Below are 3,302 nucleotides of genomic sequence, written 5' to 3'. Positions count from 1 at the left end.
AATCCGGCAGAGCTTCATCGAGCACGTTGACGTGCTTATATCTCATTCTTTTATGTATTTGTCAATTTCTTCTAGTAACACCTATAATCTTCGGCACTATAAGTGTATAAGTTCTATTATTGTGTCGTAAAACGCTTACTCAAACTAAACTTACTTATTTCTTGAGACTAAGAAGACTTTTCCGTTGACGACTCCCCAGAATCCGGCAGACTTCATCGAGCTTATTTAAACGTGTCTATCTCTCCTTCTTTTTTGTGTTTGTTCCTCTCTTGTAACACCTCTAATCTTCAGCATTATAAGTATAAGTTCTATTATTGTGTTGTAAAACGCTTACTCAAACTAAACTAACTCGATTCTTGTGACTAAGTACACTTGTCCGTTGACGACTCCCCAGAATCCGGCGGATATTCACGGAGCACTTCGACGTGCTTGTCTCTCCTTCTTTTTTGTGTTTTTTCTTTCTTGTAACGCCTCTAATCTTCGGCACTCTAAGTTGTAAATTTTGTGTTGTAAAACGCTTACGCTAAATAAACGATCTTATTTCTTGTGAGTGACAACACATGTCCGTTCTCGACTCCCCAGAATCCGGCAAAACTTCATCGAGCACGTTGACGTGCTTATATCTCCTTTTTTTTTCTTTTAACACCTCTAATCTTCGGCACTATAAGTTGTAAATAATGTGTTGTAAAACGCTTACTCTAACTAAACTTTCTTATTTCTTGTTGCTAACAACACCTGTCCGTTCACGACTCCCCAGAATCCGGCAGAACTTCATCGAGCATGTGGACGTGTGGGCGGAGCAGGCCGTAGAGAGGGCGGACAGTGTGGTCATCGCCAAGGTAAGCCTTTGGTGGTTGGCGGGGGCTCTGGTGTGGTTAGCTCATTCTTTCCTATCAAACATCTATCATATGTATCTCTTCTCTTTCTTTTTTGTTCCATGTTACTTTCTTGTAAAACACATCTAATCTTTGGCACGTATATGGATGTATTGTATTGCAAGTGCCGTAAAGCTCTTACTGTATTACAACAGACAAACAATAATATGCCTGTCTCTCCTGGCGCGGATGTTTGCTCGGGAACATCCTCGATCGACTTATCTGTTGCTCAACTTCCCTTTGACCTTCGATTGTCTTAAATCATTCGAATGACGAAGTCATAAGTTATTGAAATGCCTTTAAAGTAATCGTCATTGCACTCGATACTGAATAAAATGCAGCGCACATTAATGTGTTTTAATCAGTTTCGACTACAATGTAAATTTACAGTTTCTAAGGACACTCAAACTTTGGAAGTCTCTAAACTTGAACGCAATTTTCTTGCTAATTTTACCTCTGGCACCAGTCGAAACTTCCACCTCCTTCAATTATGTCTCGAGCTTTATACATTTGTATCCCTTTCACCAAAAGCTAGAAAAATGACAAACTTCTTTTGAGATGATACCATGCAGTAACAGTTTCTGAGCCTTTTATCAAAGTTTTAAAGTAAAATCTACACAAAACTGTTTTTTCAAATTGACATACATGATGTGAAGCCAAAAATAAATCCCTTTTAAATAAATCAACACTTTAAAAAAATGCCCAAAGGCCAGGAAAATGACAGTTTCTTCGATTTCATTATTTTGACGAACGCCTGATTTAACCACGTTGCCTCACAATTGGGTCTGACCACTGTCCATTGTCCACTGTCCGCAGTGCGAGGAACTCAACAGCGAGCTGGACCTCCGCCTTCACCTGCACCAACCCCGACCTCGCCGGGCGGAGCTGGACGTGCACAACGTGAGAGCTGGTGAGTGCGTGTTGTTGATTGTTTTGTCGTGGTACTTTACAATGTCTGGACGTGCGTGTTGCTTGTTTGTTTGTCTTGGTTGTTTACAATGGCTGTAGTGTTCCAAAGGTCACGGGTACTCACTCATACACGCGGCAAAGAAATGACCTGAATACAAAAGGCGTAAATCTATACATTTTGGCATTTTTATTGTCTCAGTTGTACAGGTTTCTGATGTTTTGTAATGTCATTTAATTAAGACGGTGTGTAAGCAGAGATGATTCGAAGGCTGACGTGATGACTGACTTCATTATTGCCATAGAGACCGACTGACTGACTGACTGACTGACGGACTGACTGACCGACTGACTGACTGACTGACTCCATGACTGACTGGTCAGCTGACTATGTGACATACGGACGTACTCCCAATCTGACTGAATGGCTAGATGACTTACTGACAGGTTGACTCGACAACTGACTTTCTGACTGAAGAAAGGACTTACTGATTCCGTTTCAGAGACTATTTTCTTGATGCCCAACGTGCTTATTCGTTCTTTAGCACCCTCTCCCCCCCTCTCCCCCCCCCTCCATCCGTCCAGCTTTGCTCACCCAGCACGTGCAACACCCACGAATCTCTCTCTCTCTCTCTCTCTCTCTCTCTCTTTCTCCATCTTTCTCTTATTTGTTCCTTACTGCCGAGCTTGACATCGGTAGTTCTAGTGGTTAGGCTATCGGACCCATAATCGTGAGATTGCAGGTTCGGGGTTCGAGCGTCAACTCGGTCCTACGTTGTGTCCTTGGGAAAGGCACCTCGCACGAATCTACTATTTGGCTCGGTCCTTTCGGAGATGGAGGTGACTTAAACTCAGAGGTCCCTTACTATACTTTACTTATTTTTCCTCTTGTACCATCTAGGGCGTCGAGGGGAGAAAGAGCTTTTGGTCTCGGGTAAGCTAGTAGTTAGGCTACCGGACTCGTAATCGTGAGATTGCGGGTTCGGGGTTTGAGCGTCAGCTCGGTCCGACGGCGTGTCCTTAGGAAAGACACTTTACGCAAATTTCCCATTTGGCTCTGTCCTTTTGGAGATGGACGTTAAGGTCGGAGGTCCCGCCTCTTAAATAACCTTATGGTGTTGATAGGGGCGTGAAACGTATACCATTTATTCACATCATTTCCCCAGCCGAGCTGGTGATGCACGCGGAGCGGGTGAACCGTCACTCCCACGGCATGGAGCAGAGTCTCCGTGACCTTAACACCAGGTTCAAGGCCATGACCCACGAGCACAACAAGCTGGCCAACAAGTTCCGCAGCGACATCGAGGCTCTGGAGGTCATCTTTGTCAACGCGACCAAGTCTGCCAGGTGAGGGGAACCAGCTGCTGCTGTGAACACATTTGGCTACCCATGAATTACAAAGTTCTGTCTGACATTTTTGGCCGTTTTGAGTTACTAAGACCTTGACGTCAGAAACCATATGTTCAACAATGCTTTATCAAAATTGTAAGATGATTTTGAGCCGTTATCAAGGTATTCAAA

General features: G+C 43.8%; 1 protein-coding gene across 1 annotated transcript in view; it reads left to right on the top strand.

Moving 5' to 3' along the window:
* Positions 1–3,302, top strand: part of LOC101855885 (coiled-coil domain-containing protein 180) — a gene marked incomplete at its 3' end in the record, with an annotated part of 118,090 nt that overhangs the window by 93,639 nt on the left and 21,149 nt on the right. The window contains 3 exon segments of the mRNA XM_013085566.2: positions 758–839; positions 1,692–1,785; positions 2,948–3,128. Of these exon segments, the coding sequence (XP_012941020.2) occupies positions 758–839; positions 1,692–1,785; positions 2,948–3,128 (357 nt within the window).

The sequence above is a fragment of the Aplysia californica genome, unplaced genomic scaffold, assembly GCF_000002075.1.
Source record: "Aplysia californica isolate F4 #8 unplaced genomic scaffold, AplCal3.0 scaffold00387, whole genome shotgun sequence".
In the NCBI taxonomy this organism is placed as follows: Eukaryota; Metazoa; Mollusca; class Gastropoda; order Aplysiida; family Aplysiidae; genus Aplysia; species Aplysia californica.
Note: the sequence above shows the minus strand (reverse complement) of the source record. Positions and strands in the feature narration are given on the sequence as shown.